The sequence below is a fragment of the Protobothrops mucrosquamatus genome, unplaced genomic scaffold (assembly GCF_001527695.2).
Source record: "Protobothrops mucrosquamatus isolate PMUCROS unplaced genomic scaffold, P.Mucros_1.0 scaffold784, whole genome shotgun sequence".
In the NCBI taxonomy this organism is placed as follows: Eukaryota; Metazoa; Chordata; class Lepidosauria; order Squamata; family Viperidae; genus Protobothrops; species Protobothrops mucrosquamatus.
The window spans coordinates 100126-117668 of record NW_015387052.1 but is presented as its reverse complement, the minus strand read 5'-3'; the positions used below and the strand labels follow the sequence as shown (position 1 = coordinate 117668).

Here is a 17543-nt window from a genome sequence, read left to right as displayed (position 1 = left end):
GCTTTTTCCAATCTTATATGTTGAAGTGCAGTTTCCAGAAACTTGCTGGGTGAAGATCAAAGGAAAGTGTACTTCAAATGATCCAGACATTACCAGGTTGAGGAAGCCTGCGCTAATAGTCTCCAAAAACCAATACTCCGCATATACCTTAATCCACCCAGTAGCAAAAGTTTTCAAAGCAAATGATATTCTTGATCTGCCTCCTTCTATATCTCTCTGCACATGCATGCAAAGAGAACACTTTGCATTCTATCTTCAGAACATCTGTTATTGGGTGGAAATATACAAAATGAGAAGCAAGCAATAAAAGACGAAATAATTATGCACAGGGAAAAAAACATGAATATGCAAAAGCAGCTATCTCAACACTGTGCGGTGCTTAAAAATTCAACTCTTACAAATTCAAAATGTCTGGAAGAGATAAGTGTGGCACTAAAAATATACCAGTGTAGGAGCCAAGCAAGTGTCCTTTGGGAGGAAAAATTTCATCAACCACTTTGGAGGATAGCTGACAATCAGAAAAACTGAAATCTGATTTTACCTGAAAAGAAGCTTACATATAAGCTGGAAGGCAAGAGAAGATCTCACTGCATAAAAATCTAACCAACTGCTCTTTTGTCTTTTCCTCTCTCTCTCTCTCTTAGTTTTGGGTGAATGGTAATTTTATCTAATCATGTCAATGCAGAAGAAAAAACTGGACATAAGATTATAGCCATTAATTGGACACTTCTATATACTAGGACTGTGCAAAACATTCCAATGGATGGGGGAGGCTTCACTAATTATATGAGTGTGGAGTAGTACCCCCATCAAGGCATTAAAGCAACTGCTTTAATTTTGTGTGTACATGCATAAACTTTCCTGCAGAGACTGCCAATCAAGCCAAGCAGCTGTGCATTTGCGCACAAATGCAGCCAGTCATGAAAAGCCTTCTAGAGGACAGGACAATTGCAGTGCTTTAAAATGCTTGTCACAGCCTGTCTGTACCACTGTCATCGGATAACATTTCTATGTCTCTTTTCAGTTGCAACTAAAACTTAAATTTGGTAGATTTATGCTATCTCAAATATTTTGAAAGCTATATATAAACTCTAGAAGAATGCAGAGAGCAGTACAAGTAGTTCTCGATTTACGGTCGTAATTGAGTCTGGCAATTTGGTTGTTAAGTCATGATGGTTATAAAATGTGTCATCACATGACCAGAACCAATATTATGATGTTTGTGGTGGTCATTATGTATACCCATTGCTTGCTGTAGGATGTCTTCTTTTTCTGGATACTGACTGTGGGATGCTGCAAATGGCCGTAAATGCAAACTTGATGCAAGGGCCCAAAATGTGGTCATGTGACCATGGGGGGAAGAGACATCATAACTTCAGAACTGGGTTCAGTCGTAAGTCAAGGACTATCTATTTTAGACACTGTACAAATAGTCTTCAACTCACAACCCATGACAATTTGAATTAATGACAGCCTCTAAAAATTCTATTATGACCTAAAATTGAACTTATGATCATCACCTTGCCTCCATGGTCATGTGATTGCAGTTAGGGTTAGGATGGCAACAGGTCATTGTTTTTAATACCACTTTTGTTTTTATAAATAACTCAAGGTGGCAAACATATCTAATAATAAAACTCCTTAATCTCACAACACATAGACAGGCTCAACCACAGATTCATCCAGGATACTCTGAGCATCCTACAGTAAGCTAAATCCAAAAGCTCAAGGCAATTTCTGGAAGCTGACAAATCAGCCATCAATACAAACATAGAGATAAACCACATTTGCACATCATTCAAAAGAGACAATAAAAAAACAAAAAAGAAACAAAAAGTCCAGACCACATCCTCCTCAGCAGTTAACAACCAGGTAAGCAGAGATTAACACCAGACAAACATGCAGAAAATAATACCCTAATCAAGGAACTACCAAAGAGAAAACTATACCCTCAGCAACATTGGCAGGGCAAAGGTATATAAACAAAGAGCAAGCCCCACACTCTTTGGCACTGATGATATTACATAGTTGGGTAATGAAATGTCTGCAAGTACCAAAGCTCAGAGAGCACCAAGGACTCCTCAGTTCAACTCCGAGCTATATATATTTTCTTCTATTCTGAAAGCTCTCCAGCGTCCTACACAGAATTGATTTCTTCCCAATTTGTATAAGCAGACTGTTTCATGAAGAATTATAAAGTATGACAAAAATAAAGAAATATTTTTTTTGCTTGATTTGTAAAATGTTTTTGGGGGGTAACAGTTTGATTAGCCTAATCACATGATGGCAATGAGGAAATGGGTTTATATTTGTATGCACTCTCTCTGTCAACACATAAACCTTATGTTGTGCAAAACTTTGGATTCCAACTAAGAAATGTTATTTTGTACCCCCGTAACATCTGCTAGAGACACTTTAAAGCATCTGTGACTTCCCTCCTCCTCCCCCCAGCTTGTACGGCTGCTCTTCACAGCTGCAACTTTATCTTGGAAAAGATGCATTTGGTTTAAGGCATTTCCAACACGTTCTCTGTGCATGCCTATGGAAACTCCGAATCACATTTCTCCCTTTGATTCTGAAGTGCACTTCAGCTCTAACAGACATGAATGGAGACCTAAGCTTTCAATGAATATATTATGAAATTCTTCCTCTGTGATATAAACCTGCATTATACCTATCACTGCTTCACTCCAGTGAGGATAAGTTGACTCTGGTAATGCTTTCTAATTTATTTCAAGAAATCAACCACTGAAGCCAAGAATGTGCACAAGTTGGGGGGGGGGGGATTCAAGAAGGCAACCACAACCATGGGGTCAAAGCCCTGTTTTACATGCAATATCCATAAAAAGGGACAGGGCTTTAATCCCATGGTTACAGGTGCCATCTTGCTTTTTTGCACACACCCCTGCACTTCCTTGGTTCCAGTGGGTGATTTTCTGAAACAAATTATAAAGCATTAGAGAAGGCAACATTCCCCAACTCAGCACTCAGTTATGTTGGAAATCACCTAGAAATCCCCTCAGAGTATCGGTTCTCCCTTGCTTTCCAAGAGGACAGATTTTTTTCACACTAGATATACTGAACTGGTTGTACCCACAGCTGCCTGCATGAGTAAAGCTCAACTGAGAGTAAGGATTCCCTTGGGGGCAGCTGAACTCCCAAGTGCTGAAATAAGGAGGGGGGGTCAATCAGCTGTGTTAACAGCATGACACACCTCATTTATTTCCAATTTTCTATCCTGGTTGTCCTATGATGACAGGTAATGAGGCAGACATAAGAACTGGACTGGCTTGTACAGTAGCACAGAAGCAATTGCCTTGAAAATGAAAGGAAAAAGAAACTATGGCGGGACAAAAACAATTCAGATTAGACAGCATAGCAGAACAGAGTATAGTTTGAGGATTTACTTCCAGTTACAAAGAGTGCTTGAGAGAATATTCTAAAAAAAAAAACCCCTTAATTCTGTGTTCTCAACATTATAGCGTATGCTTGAGTCAACATACATAGGCAACCCTCTCAAGAGTCAGATTAATTTCCAGCAGGAAGTACGTCAAGCATCTTTTAGAGAGGGACCAAACTCAGAGCTACTTCTGAAATGATTGAATCTTCTGATGGGGAATTAAAATGAAAGGCTTGGGTTAGAAAGGGTGTGTGTTAGACAAATATAAAAGTCTTGCAACTTTTGCATGTTATTCATTCACCCAGATATCACACCTCGTGATCAGACTTCCAGGATGGCACACTTCAAATACCAACTTTTATTTCCTCAATTTGATAGTTTCTAAAGGTGTTGAGTTTGTAACTTGCATAAATCCCAGGGGGCAATAGATCAAGCAGCCCTTCTCACTTGTGCACTCTCCAATCATGCTGGAACTGCAAGTCCCAGAATTCCCTAGAACAGCACATGTAGCATAGGGAGGATTATACTACAATACATATAAAAATCAATTGTATACTATGCACTATCAAAATCACTCTGGCAGTGGCTTTCCAAAATTGAAGTTATGGCCCACTCTTCTAAAAGATCTTTTCTTATCTGATAAGAAGAGGCCACCACAGAAAAGGTCTTATTCCTCTCCACCATGTTTTTAACCTCTGAAGGACCACATGTTTGGAGTGAGGCCTCTGCGGTGACTTTAGGGATTTGAAGGGAGAACCATGCTGTCAATTGGAATTGGGCTTCCTTTATAAACGAGTTTAAAGATACGTACCGCATTGCTCTCAGTGCAGTTTTGTATGCTAGTTCAGCATCATGAGGTAGGAGAGAGGTGAAAAGATACTTGGCAAAGGTATGCATTGGAACACTCTCCCGATGGATGATTTCACCTAGACCACTATAGGGTCCAGCTATTGGAGAGGGGAGGCAAAAGAACAGAAAATCTTATAATGAGCACTATAATTTTATTGAACATAAAATCAAAAACTATCAAAAAGCTAGAATATTTGCACTAATCTTTGCCAAAAAAAGAAAACATCCACTGTAAAGTAAAAACTCTCTCTGGTGAGGAGCCCTCTCAAAAAACTGCAAGAATACCAAGTAGAAAATATTGTATTGAAGCAAAGAACTGAAGCTTGTATAGATTTTTGAATCATATTTTAAAACATGTTTTAGCAGAATATAGTTCACAGCTCAAGAAAGTATTTGAAAGCGAGAAATATTCCAGTGCAGATCTCCCAATCTTTATGCATAGTCACCCAAAATGTGTATTTTTCCCTAGAGTGTCGTGCATGTTAAGGCAGGTCACTGTAAGAAATGCCTGTATCCTTAGAGCACTCACCCAAATTCACAATAAGTGCAAATACAGGAACAGAACATTTTAGGTGTGGCATATCAAGTCAGCCTACTCAAGGAACTATATGCTTGGAAGTAGCTGTTCCATGACTCTGTAGGGCCCGTATATATAATGAAGATCTTCTCAAGATCTACTATCAGAACTGAACATATATAACACTAGGTATATGATCTACTACTACAATACTGATAGAGCATGGTTGCCATTAAATATAAACTTTTATATACAGGAAAGCATCTCTGGTATCTTTGAGTATTTTTTTAGGAACAAATCTCTATCTTAAATCCTGGGGAACTATTGTCAGTGAGTGCAGTTGAGCTCCCCAAAGTGCTAGTATGAATCAGTATAAGCTACTTTTCTATAAATCTTATTTTAAAAAGAAAAGGGAGACAATCACTCTTAGAATTGGATTTTGTAGAATACATCAGTCATGCAAGTTTTTATCACTTTTTACCTATTAATCCCATTACATTTTTTCTGACTTAGGTGAACCTGAATAGCCTTCTAAAAGAAGCTTGTGACCACAGTATACTGAAAAACTGTAGCAGAAAAATACGAATGATTGTGCTTCAAAGATCCTTAATGAAAATAAACTATCTTTTTTATTTTTTTCCTCAACGATATCTCCAGAACTACTACTTTACACAAATTAACAAAGATTTTGCATTTCAATCATGTCAAGGAGTTTCCTTTCAGCACATATTTAACTGCTTCTACTCTTAGCCAATGAAATAATAGGAAGTGTTTTCAGATGTTACAGTTTTAATCATTTAAACCTTTGGCATTATAACTGAGGGCTACAGTATAGCACATGACAAGAGAGATACTATCTTGTAAGATTATCTGGGACTTATGAAGTGGGTAGGTTCTTCGGTGGAATGAGTTTGGTCATCTGCATTTTAAATCTGTGCACAGTTGAATCCCAGCAAGACCAAGCTGCTGTTAAAAGAGGCATTCTGGATCCATAAAGATTCATTCCACCAGACCTGATGGAGTTGTGCTGCCCATGACAAAGCAGGAATATTAAGAATTTTTTTTGGCTCATAATTCTTGCTGGAGTGTGCATTTAGATTAAGACAAGAGCAACAAGCAGTTCTCTTGGATTAGGAAGCATTAAAAACATACCACTATAATCTTACAGTTAGACTACCGCAATTTGATCTATGGGGTGGGGAAACGTACTTGAACACAATCCTGAAGCTATACTGCCCCAAAACACAGCTACCTGACTATTGAATGGATAGTAACTTGTTCAGTAGAACAATATCATTGGTTGGCAATAGCTCCTCAGCCCAATTCAAAGTGCTGGTGATTACTTCTAAAGCTCTGTATGGTTTGGGCTTTTGATATCTTTGGGACAGTCTGGTCCTCATAGAATCTGCCTGCCCACCGGGTGGGGTACTTTGAGTTTCCATCCTCCGAAAGATCAAGCAAGCAGTAGCGGCAGCTTGCAATGATGATCTTCTTGGCAACAGCTGCCTCACTTTGGAATACCATATATCCAGAGGCCAGAATGGCATCAAAAGAACCTCTTTTGCAAGGCTCCTCAAAGCTCCTCAATACTGAAGTTAGTTTTGATGTGGAAAACAAATTTTATCTTGATTTTATTCAGTGTACTGAATTTTTATCACTTCTATTTTTTTTATTATTTATAAATTGCCTAGCAATTTTGTAAATATACAAACAAGCCCGAAAAGGATAGAAACCTTGAAAGGTGTGACTACAGTCTAATTCAATAAGACTCATTATATTATTAGTGATTTTAATTCACAACTGTAGTTTTTGATATTCATCAGGTATAAAAATACTCAAGCAACAAGCCTAAACAGAATAAATACAATTCTCAGGGCTCTGCCCTACATTTAGGCAATACTAAGTTTAGGTCAGAGGTCTCTAAAAATTGATACAACCCTATCCTTGTTACTGCTCCAGGTTCCTCAAAGAAAAGTCAATACCTGACTTTTGATTCTTGTACTTATCTACAGAAAGTGCTTTTCTTTGGAAAGGTAAGAAAGATGGCCACTCTTATATTTACTTGACTTAAATTTTTATATTTGTTGTTGTATCCATGAAGTGACAATGCATTTTAATTCTGCCCTCACAAAATTTCAAGTATTATCCATCCTTCTTAATTTAGGTAATATTTGCTTCCAGAAAAATTCCACTAATAAAAGTTACTTTCAATCATTACAAAAATCTCCATACACTTCTGGGTGAAGTTTCACATAAGATGGTCATAGAAAAGCTTGACTAGAGAAAGAAACTTCTTGTATAAGAAGCAAAATCTTTTCAAAGAAAAAAACCCCAAGAAAGTCCAGTTGCCTTTTGGAAAAAGCCTCTTTAGGATAACCATGACTTGGATCAGTGGTGGGATTCAGATATGTGAACAACCAATTCTCTGTGTGGATGCTGCTTCCGGAAGTCCATTTTGGGCCTGGGCAACAAAAATTTAGCTACCGGTTCTGCCGAAGTGGTGCGAACCGGCTGAATCCCACCACTGGCTTGGATGATTGAGAATCTCCATGACTAGAGAAAGCTTAATTGTATGTGTTTTAAGTTTCACCCGAAAGAGATAGTGATGACTACAAGAATTTCATAATCTCACATGTGAGATTGAAATTTTCCATGCTCGTTTAAAATAGCTAGAATTACAACAAAATAAACAAACCTATTTTAATTTCCATTCTGTAGAGTCAAGGATAACCATCTCTTCATATGTGCAATATTTAAATTCGTAGATTGGGAATAGTTAGAAGCTCTCTAAACAGTCATTAGATTTGTAAGAGCTTGTTGATTATGAAATGAACCTACTTAGGAACCTGCCTCCTATTTTTGTTAAAAGCTGTTAAGAAAGAAAGTTATCATCAGTAATCAGTTACCTTCTAACAGGAAGACTGCTTGCTTTTGGAAAATCTTCACCAGAGTGTCATCCAATTCTATTTCATGTAGTTTGGAAATTAGCTGTTCCTCATTTCGACAAACCTTCTCTTGCGCATACAAGCCATCAGGCATTATCCTCTGCTGACCCAATCCTATCAATGCCACTTCCACTGCTAGTGTTAAGTAAGATTCTCCTTCTTCTAAGAATTTGTGGGTAGGCAAGTGATAGTATTCCAGAGATTTGCATGGGCCCATGTTCTCTAGAACAAAAAGTTACAAAATAAAAACAATAAAGCCACTGAAAATGGTTTCTCAGAAATTATATGCCTTATTTATTCCTATTCTTTATCATTCATAAGCTTCCTATAAATGTAGCAAAACTAGGATAGTTACATTTGTACATCACGCTAAGCCAAACATTTGTTTTTGCTTCAGCATTTTCTATGAATATAGCAATGTAGTTTGTAAATCATGGCTTATGTCACATGTAATATTAAGCAAGTTAATGTTTTATCCAATAAACCATAGATAAATAAAATATGGCTTAGGTATGATATGAGAATCCTGTCTTACAATAAGCCAATCAGAACACAAAATTTCAAAACATACAAAACAGCATTTTTGTAAAATGTATTAATAGCAATTTGAAAGAAGTCAAATGCTGTCTACTCGAAGCTTAAATATAAAACAGCAAACGACTGAAAAATGAATTAAGAAATCCTTACTTCTGTCATGAGCTCACTACATGGTTGTAAGGAAATCTCTGTTTCCTATTCTTTGCCATCCTTCATCTGCAATATGCACAATAACAATACTGACTAAATCATAGGAAAGTAGTAAAATCATTTTGGGAGCCACCCAGATTTCAATATAAGATGGGCAGTTGTGTAAATGTTTAATATAAAAAATTATATTAAATAATTTAAAATGAAAATAAATAAATTATAATTAAATTATTTACAATATGAACAGTTGAACATGCAATGCAATGTTATTAATATTCTTAATATCAAGTCAAGTAATAAAGACCACATGCTCTGAATTCAGAAAAGGTCTCAAATTCAGTCCAACATCCTAAACTGAAAAAGGATTAGCTAGATACATTTTTCCTTATATTGGTATTCTACAGATTTGCTGGGGTTATAATTCCCTGAAATCTTTTCAGCCATGTTGGCTGGGTATCAACACATTTGGAAGGCAATAGTTGGGTGAACTTATACCTCTCTTGCTATCAGGCAGGTTGATACATTCAGTAAGTAAGATAAGCCACTGATTACTCAGAACAAACTTCTATTTCCTGAATTTCCCCTTCTTAAGCATTTTCAATATCCCGTTTCAAAGAATGTTTTAATTATGAAATATTTTGGTTCAAACTGACTGCTAACAGTTCCAAATCTAGTTCTTTCGTTAACATGCAATAAATAATAAAAAGCAACTTGTCTGAAAATACTGAATCCACATACACAGCTAGTATAAGATCAGATTTTTACCTGTGAAATCTGAGAACACATGGAAGCTTTCATCATCCACCCTGCAGGCTTCCATAAGGCTACTGAAAAGAGTGCCAATTGGGTCCAATGGATGCCCAACCCAACCTTCTAGATTTGTAATAGAGGTAACACCTTTGTGAAGAAGTTCTACATAAAAAAAACAAGCACACATATTGATTATATGATCATAATTGTATTGATATTGTTTACAGCATTTTAAAATGCAGAACACACATGTTTCTTTTTCTTATCAGTTAGACTTTTCCAAATCAGTAAAGTAAATCTAGGAACGACTGGTCATAAATGAGCTAGAATCTGAATTCAGATCTCTAACATGCCCATCAGAGATTCACAATAGATGAACTGTGGCAATGCCAGTAGCTGAAATTTTGATTAACTATAGCACTGCTTAGCTTTTTCAAACTCCAGCAATGAAGAGAAATCCTGGTCAGTTGGAAATAATCAAGATCAAGCAACGTCTCATTTCCTAGGAATCAAAAATGTTGACTCTACTAACAACAACAAAAACTGTCTAAAGTTTTTACTGTTGTTGTTAATAGTCTATCCAAACTATCTTTAGGGCTATTTCTACAGAATTTATAAACAGGAAGCATATTTATACTATTCATAGAAGAGATATTTATTTTAGTTTCTCCATTTAAAAAATGTTCACTATTTTAATTAAGAATTCTTTAGAACTGAAACCAAGAGACCAACTATTTGAATGGGTAACTTCCAAGAGAATTTGTGTCATATGGAATAGAAGAGGTACATTATGGATAGTTCACTGTCAGTAAATGACAACAACCACTTCCTGAGCCCCCACTAATCTGCAAAGGGTTGACTATCTACTCAAGATTCCAGAAAATACTAAACTAAATTTTAATACTACATAAAGGGAAGAGAAGTAGAACTGGAGGCAATAGCAGCAAATGGAACAGTAATATGGGATACTACAGATAAGTTACTCAGCTCAAGCAGTGCCTATAAATTTTTTGCTTCAGGCTCACAGCAATCTGCAGAACATTTTAGGTGCAGAGAGAATGAAGCCCATGAACACAGCTCCAGCCTCACCATCTGAATACCTCCATGTATTCAGGTGGGAAGTTTAAGAGGCAGATGAACTTGTGTTCAGTTTTCTTCATGAGCTAGGTCTGGAATAAAGCTGGGCTCTTGATCACACAGCCATATGAACTTATTACAAGTCAACATTAGTACAGATCATTAAGACCTCTCACCTGAATGAGTGGAGGCTGGAGTACCTATGTGCTCGGTTAGTACTCTCCCCACTGTTAGCTTTCTAGACATTCAAGCAAATGTCTGAATGAGCAGCAGATGTTCTATCACTAATGTCTTCAAGCAAATTCTTAAAAGAATAAACTCACAAACAGATTTCCAGAATTTTATTAAATAAAATACTAGAGTATTTTGTTCTCAGTAAGGGAAAAATAACATTAAAGTAACTCAGATGGTTATAGAAACAAAGGGCAAATGGAGAAAAGTCATCCTGCCCCAAACTCTAACTGTAGTTGGTGAAATTCTTTGGCCATGGCTTCCTACTTTCTCTAATAATTTTTCTGTAGTTCTTGCATTCTTGTATTTCTCATGATCTGCCTATATGGTTCATTTGTGGCTGGGAAAGTGGGTGAAGCCTAATGCATGATTATAAGGAGCAAAATGCACAAGCAAGGCTGGGTGCATTGGACTCTGTCTTATGTCTCCAAGCAGTTCCACCCAATGCTGTCCACATTATTGGGGGGGGGGCTGTCATCCCAAAAGTGAACAGGCCTACAGAAACTAATCCTACAGGCCTAATCTTCTGCAGACAGGTAAAAATGTACAGATGGAAGTAGTGGAAGGGCTACATCATATACATCTCCCTATTTTTTCTCTGTGCCATATTAATAGTATTATACACACCCTCTTCAATTTTAAAAGACAGCTTTATTTCCATTTTCCCTATAAACAAGCATCCTTACTTGGTAGATTTCTGATCTTGTAGATAGGGTGTTATTCAAAACTGGGTTAGAGCCCATCTCTTGGATTTACTAGGCAGGACCTCACCCAGTGTTGATTGAGGCTATCTCAAAAAAAGAGAAAGAATCTACATCTGAACTACAATCAGTATAGAAGCATGGGAATGAGCTTCATAGTTACACATACATAATTTCAGTGAGAGGGCAGAGATCTTATCTTTTTATTCAAGGACACTCGTGTATTATTTCACTTATGAGCGAGTGAGCAATGCACTAACAAAGAGGGTAAACTGACCATGGTTTCACAAGCTCAATTTTTTTGCTCAGCTTACATGAGGCAACTTTCTCGGAACTCATGCGAGAATCTGTATGATTTATGGATACAGTCACTTCCCACAATCACATTTTTAAACTGTTAAATGAATAATCTTAACTACCCACCTAAATAAATCAGTATTTAAAAAGCCCTGAATAAGAGTGCAGATGATGGTTCTGCTATTTTACAAATAGATGATTATAATTAGCTTGTTTCAGGAATATTTTCTCTATAATGTTCTGCACCTAAATTTAAGATTAAGAGAAGAGAATGAAAGAGCTCTTTGTACTGTTGTTTTACTGAGAGATACAGAGAAGCAGCTTTATTCCTACCAGACATTTGGCAATGAACTGGCTCTTACACACACACACCCCGCTACAGTTACTGCAAACCTGCAGTGCTATATGTTCAACCAGCACTTGCTTATTCTTAGTCTCATTCCAGATTTTTTCTCACCATGCTGTATCCTTTGGCCTTTCCTCCTGCCCACATTTACCTTTCTTCTGGAACCGGAACATTTCCTGCTGCTTCTGCTGCTGCCTCCTTAGAGTATTAACAATAGCAATTGCCAGCCGCAGTGCTTCCCTTGGGTAGCCATGAGATCGGAGTGCGTCTACTCGTGCACAAGCCGTAGGCACATGCTCTGACAAAGGAAAAGGGAAGGCATTGTTAAGTCCATCTGGGTCTGGAATAAGACCATTAAATAATTTTAGGAATCTACAGGAAAAAAACCAATCGAGCAGCCCATCTGAAAGGAAGCTCTGTTGGTTTCTCCAGATGTTTCTGTCTTTTTTCTTCAACAACAACAACAAAAAAGAAAGCATTGAAATCAGGGACATGTATTTCCTGCTAAGCCACTTACCATGCCAGAGGGGCCACCCATGAGAATCAAAGAGTGAGTTTTGAGCTTCTTCGTGGTAACAGTAGTTGGTATACAGATCACTGTTAATAATGTGCTGTAAGTGACTGTCCTGCCAATGGAGATCGCATGCCTCAATAGCTCGTGTGAACACCGTTCGGTGAGACCTGTTTGATGAATCTGCCAGCCCAAAGAGTTCAAAGAATTATATACTTTTAAATGTTCATATGGCCCCAATCCTCCACATTCATTCCCTACTTTCCATTCTCTCTTATTAACATCATTTTCACACATATTCCATAATTTTGGATGAAACCGAAGTTACCCTACATCAGCTTTCCTCAAACTGGTTTCCTCTAATGACTTAACTCTCACAATTCCCAGTCAATATCTGGGGATCATGAAGCTTGGAATAGTTGCTTTATACACTCAGTTCACCAAGTTCAGTTAAGACTGAGCAGGAGACAATATTCCAGTTTTATGATTCTAATACAAGCTAGTCCACCAATGATTAGTTTGCACCATAGCTTCAAATCACACACATAAACAATGTATATTTAATATTCAGTTTCAAACAGGAACAATTATAGATATACAAGAATAATCACTTCTTTGATAGAGGAGAGGTTGAAGATTCATACCAAGGCTATACAGATTTAAATTAATACAAAAGCTGCTGAGGTACTGAGTTTTCTTTTTACTGTACAATGCCAACTTGGCATTTAAATGCTAACTTGGCATTTAACTACACCCCTTCAAACCACACAACCAGGAATTTGCAATGTGGTTTTAAGTAGCTGGAAGATGCACTCTCTGCAATTATAATTTTAATCTGTTAGAAAGTGCAGCAGTACTGTCGACATCCTAAAGTAATTTTCGTTGGTGGTGTCACACAGCAGGAAAGGTTAGTAAATGAAATGAAATAGTATGAGTGATCTGAGAAAAATGTATTAAAGGAATTATGGACTGAATGCTTCAACCCAAATGCTAGTATTGGGAGAAGCTGGGAAACAGGGTTGCTTCGTATAACATTTGAATAAGAAAATGAACTATAGGCATTAGCCTCTAATTACTTTCATCTGTTTTATAAGGCACCAATATATACATCATGATATAAAAAATACTAATATTTTATTTACTGATTTTGGGAAAAGTGTTTGATTTAAAACATTTCCATGATGCTGCAACACCAGCAACTTAAATACGCATAGTTCCTATTTAGTACAGCATACTGTGTTTACATTGGAAGGACATCTACACAATGAAAAGCAATTCAGAACTAAATGTCAACCCAACATTCTATTAGCTGAAATATAGTCCTTGAAATGACCAAAAGAAAATAACATGACTCACATTACTGAAAATGGCTTGAGGTGTTGTCAGTGACTATACATACATGTGTATAGTCAGCAAAACCTGTACACTTCACAAACAAACCATCTTTTAGTTAATCTTTTTTACCAAAGGCTTGAAAAATCCAGAATATCAGCATTAAGATATTATTATGCTTTTACAAAATGGTAAAGGCACAGCATCTTCAATTAAACCAAACCAAAGTTCACCTTGTATTCCATTTGCACCCTGAGGCAGAGCATTGGTTAGACTTGGCAGGTCATTTCCATGGTTCCCATCTTCCCAGGGACACACATCAACACTATTCCATTTCTTAAGCTGTTTCAGCCAACTGGCCTTTTGTTCCAACTTGCAATGAGGATTTAATACTATGCACATCCAAAGAGCACCTACAGAGAGACAGACAATATCCAGTTGGGCTGGATACCTTGAAAGTAATGAAAAGAACTATACATACAAGTTTTTAAAATGGATGCAATAACAAAGCTCTGTAGCAGGTCATGCAAAATGCACCTTTGAGAGCTTGCAGGAAATTTTATCTTATTTATCTAATTTATATAACTCCTCCCCCCATCTTACAAACAAGTGACTCTTGCCAGCCTTCAACAAAAACCAAACAAATTAACCAAAAGAATCACCTTGAAAATAGGCCCCCAATCTAATTAAAATCTCTGAAAATGTTTCATTCTCACTATTACTCTATATTGATCTTTATTTTATATAAATTCTATACTGATCTTTATTTTCAAATCTAAAAGTATTTGAATGTGCAGATGTTCTGTACTTCTCTGCATAACACGAGGGAGAATAAGCAACTTCTGATTTTTTGCAAGTATTTTTTGCCTTTTGTTAACCAAGGACAGAAGTATACTTCATAAATATTGCTGCAATTACAGTATGTATGAGAAATCCTTCATTGAAATTTACAGATCTAATTTTCTGCTGACATTTAAGTCTGAACCAATCCAGGACCTCTATCTCTGACACTGCATGCTAATCAAGACATGAATAAATCAGGCACTGTTGGAACATTTTTAAATATAAAGATATTGCTCTTAAAATCGGCTGTTGCAGACTCTTGACAAGCAAAGAAAAGACATCTACAAGTACTATTTAGCAACACTTCATTTGTTCATCAAGGAAGAGTTTTACATAGACTTTTACAGAAACCTTCAGAATCTGTTAAAAATGAATGACAACCTTTCAGAAAAGACATGCAACTGAATATGACTGATAAAGAATGCAAATGGGAGTTGGCAACTAAGCCACAATCTATGCTGAACGTATTATACCAATCTTCAAAAGCAGTTCAAATGATTTTATTTCTCAACAATTTGGAAAGTATTAATTTTTTAGTAGCAGCAAAATGAAGCAAGCCAAAAGCTCATACTAGCCTTCCTTATATATCTTTATTTTGCAAAATGTACAGCATTTGCTTCCTAGAGAAGCTGGTAGATGTTTAACACAGAAAATACCTGCTATTGTTTCACAGTTGAGGGAGAACCATATTTACTGAAATATGCATTCAGAAAGCTGCACTCAGACAGACTGGTTTTGTGCACTGCATAAAATCATAAGTTTTTGCTTAACATTTTGTATGAACATGGCACTGCAGTGGTGGGCTTCTGGAGCTCTCTCTTGCCATTTTGAGTTGAGAATCCCATAAATCAGTGTAAACCCTAAAGTAGCCATATAATTAAAACAAAGAAAGCTCTCCCATTCACTACCATCCCCAAAACAATCTTGCCCAAATGTGCAATGTGGCCACACTCATTATTTGACCAGATCAGTTTTTACATTAAATACTACAGTTCATGAATTCAAAATGATTCAGTCTATTGACAATTAAAAAGATTTTTTTTTTCCTGTTCCTGGCAACTGGTAAATTCAGCCCATGTATTCTTTCATCAATAAATGATAGCTGTTCAATTTCTGTGCATTTTGACATTTTTAACAAACCAGGGTTCAGTGACAAAGCTAAATGGTAATTCCTCCTTAATTTTAATATAACTCTGTAAAAAAATTTATTGTTGGGTTCAAGCTTGGTTATATAAGGTACAGACACATATACAGTATGTTTAGATTTTTTTTTCTTAATATTGCTGCAACTCAGCCTGCTAAGAGATTTTCCTGGTACAAAGATAAACACATATCATAAATCAATATGCAAATTCCATATTTCCCTGAAGATAATTAGAAGACTCATCATGCTGCAACTGCAATTTGGTATTAATTTCACACAAGAGAAAGAATATTAAAACTGTCACATCTTAGTGAGGCATTGTCAATTCTAGTTTCACAATTATTATCTTGCTCTGAATTAGAGGTGGCTTTACTTCATCAAATCTCATTTCAATACAGACATTACAAAACCTATTGGACACTAGTGTTTTATCCTTTCAGATAAGCAGAATATAACCAGTAATCAGAAATAGAAGTTTCTTCTTATATTATTACTTAAACAAATATTATTAAAGTCCTGTATTATATTAGCATACATTTCTCCACCACATATAAGCTATTAAGCATATATGCAGTTCCTGTTTTATGATTAATAATTGTTTCCCATAAACATTAAGATATCCCAAAGGAGCTATTTCCAAAAGGCAACTGGAATTTCTTGGCTATTTCCTCTGAAAACATTTCACTTCTCACCCAAAACGTTTCTTCAGTTCTGAACTGAAGAAGCTTCTCAGATGAGAAGCAAAATATTTTCAAAGGGAAAAAAAACAAGAAAGTCCAGTTGCCTTTTGGAAAAAGCACCTTTGAGACAATCATCACCTGGATAATTGAGAATTTCCACAGACACACATTAAGATACTTGGCTTGCCATAAAACAGAATTATCTAAGTTAATTTACATCTTTTCCTCCCATCCAAAGATAACCAACAGAGTTACTGAGGAAAAAATAAAAGATTTACTTAGATTAAAGAATAACTGAAACAAATCATTAATTGAAAAACAAATGAGATAAACGAAGATTTGGCTATACCGGTAGGATTTGGCTCTTAGATACTCCCAGGACCCCTTCTTCCATATGGAGCTTAGTCCATCCTGTATTCTCATTTCAGATGGATAGATTAGGTGACAGGATGGATAAATCAAGCATAACATTTCTCCATGACAAACTCCCTTAGAGGGTGATTGGCACCTATTCCGACATTTTTTCTGGGGTTGCTTTTTTAATTGGTCAACCTTACAAATTCAACATTTTTCCATAGACCCTACTTTTTGGAATGAAATCCCCCTGAATCCATATCTGTTTGTGGAACTGCCTCTCCCTGAGGGTATCTGCACATCCTATTAGTTAACTTTAGATAGAGTAGATACACTCAAGGTCTCTTTCTTTAAATGTTATGACCTGATGGGACCTCAGAGGTCTGCTTCTTGGTGGCCATCCCAGCCCTTTGGAAAAGCTTCTCACCTGAGATCTGAGGGATCCCTATCCTTTTAGCCTTCTGAAGAGCCATGAAGACCTGGCTCTTTCCCCCAAAACTGCTATGAGATTGAGATTGAGCTAGGAGGCTGTTTGGTCTTGCACCTCAGCGTAAGGATACTTTTCTTTGTATCATTATTTTTATAGATTGTTTTGAGCTTCCTAGAGTCATTATATGAGATAGGTGGCCACATAAGTCCAGAAAGTCAGTCAGTCAATCAATCCATCAGTCTCTCACTCTGTTGACATTCTTTAAGGCTGAACACTTGGCTATTCTCTTAGTGGATGGGTTAAGACATATGAACCTCCTCACTTGATATGGGTTTTTTCCCATGTTTTTGTACAAAGTGATTGAATCCCATCTTGTTTTGTTCTGTAATATGTTTTTATGGTTTATTATATTGTGAGGTACCCTAGAGTTTGGTTTGAAGTGTTTTTTT

At 36.6% G+C, this 17543-nt stretch overlaps 1 protein-coding gene across 1 annotated transcript in view; it reads right to left on the bottom strand.

Annotated features, from left to right (window-relative positions):
• Nucleotides 1-17543, bottom strand: part of ZSWIM6 (zinc finger SWIM-type containing 6) — a 100824-nt gene that overhangs the window by 16040 nt on the left and 67241 nt on the right. Inside the window, exons 5-10 of the mRNA XM_015818751.1 lie at nucleotides 13877-14056; nucleotides 12318-12494; nucleotides 11952-12098; nucleotides 9164-9310; nucleotides 7673-7933; nucleotides 4212-4347 (exon numbers count right to left, since the gene is read on the bottom strand). Coding sequence (XP_015674237.1) covers nucleotides 4212-4347; nucleotides 7673-7933; nucleotides 9164-9310; nucleotides 11952-12098; nucleotides 12318-12494; nucleotides 13877-14056 — 1048 coding nt within the window. The remainder of the gene's footprint in view (nucleotides 1-4211; nucleotides 4348-7672; nucleotides 7934-9163; nucleotides 9311-11951; nucleotides 12099-12317; nucleotides 12495-13876; nucleotides 14057-17543) is intronic.